At 58.5% G+C, this 1,068-nt stretch overlaps 1 protein-coding gene across 1 annotated transcript in view; it reads left to right on the top strand.

The window, feature by feature from the left end:
- Positions 1 to 488: 488 nt before the first annotated feature.
- CDC34 (cell division cycle 34) overlaps positions 489 to 1,068 on the top strand; it is a gene marked incomplete at its 5' end in the record, with an annotated part of 1,921 nt that continues 1,341 nt past the window's right edge. Inside the window, one exon of the mRNA XM_010011018.1 lies at positions 489 to 592. Coding sequence (XP_010009320.1) covers positions 489 to 592 — 104 coding nt within the window. The remainder of the gene's footprint in view (positions 593 to 1,068) is intronic.

The following is a 1,068-nucleotide window of genomic DNA, read 5'->3' as shown; positions in this document are numbered from 1 at the left end:
CAGAGCCTGTCCCTGCGGCGCTGGAGCCGTGCTCTGCAGCATGATCTTCATGGGCTGTTATTTTTAGCACCTGAGCTACGTGCTGTGACCAGTCTCCACTCGGGCTCTCTCTTCTTTCGGGCTATTTTTAGAGCCTCAGGGTGCTGTGAGAGCTCTGAGCACCTGATGCTTCCTTCTCTCTGAGCTCTGGAGCGGGAAACAGCCCAGAGGAGCTGTGGCTGCCCCATCCCTGGCAGTGTTCAAGGCCAGGTTGGACACAGGGGCTTGGAGCAACCTGCTCTGGTGGAAGGTGTCCCTGCCTGTTGCAGGGGGTTGGAGCTGGAGGAGCTTTAAGGTCTCTTCCCACCCAACCCATTCCGGGACAGCAGGATGGGGATCACTCACCCTGCAGGAGCACGGAGGGACTTGGCAGAGGTTCCTTTCTCTGTGGTTTCCTTCCCTCCCTCCTCACAAGCTGATGCTCACTTCTCCTCATTGTTTCCTTGCAGGCTCGCCTCCGGTTTCCCATCGACTACCCCTATTCCCCTCCTGCCTTTAGGTTCTTAACCAAAATGTGGCACCCCAATATCTATGAGGTAGGTCCCCGGGACAGCGCAGAGCCTTTCAGATGGGTGTAAGGGGGCACATGCCCGTGTTACTGTGGATGAAAACACCAGCCTTTGGCATTGGAAACTCGGGTTCCTGGCACTGGAAGTGCAGCTAATGAGCTGGCGCCAGCCTCTCTCCTGTCCTGCTTCCAGGCCAGCCAGGTCCCAGGCACCCCAATATCTATGAGGTAGGTCCCCGGGACAGCGCAGAGCCTTTCAGATGGGTGTAAGGGGGCACATGCCCGTGTTACTGTGGATGAAAACACCAGCCTTTGGCATTGGAAACTCGGGTTCCTGGCACTGGAAGTGCAGCTAATGAGCTGGCGCCAGCCTCTCTCCTGTCCTGCTTCCAGGCCAGCCAGGTCCCACGCTTGGCTTGTGGGGACACCGAGTGCGTGGGCCTGGGGCCTCATCGGGGCTGTGCTGGCACTTGGGGAGTGCTTAACCAAGGCCTGAGGTAGTGGGACCACCTCTTGTGCGG

This window comes from Nestor notabilis, unplaced genomic scaffold (genome assembly GCF_000696875.1).
Source record: "Nestor notabilis isolate BGI_N333 unplaced genomic scaffold, ASM69687v1 scaffold30293, whole genome shotgun sequence".
NCBI lineage: Eukaryota > Metazoa > Chordata > Aves > Psittaciformes > Psittacidae > Nestor > Nestor notabilis.
The sequence above is the reverse complement of the archived record's forward strand: the minus strand, read 5'-3'. Positions and strand labels throughout refer to the sequence as shown.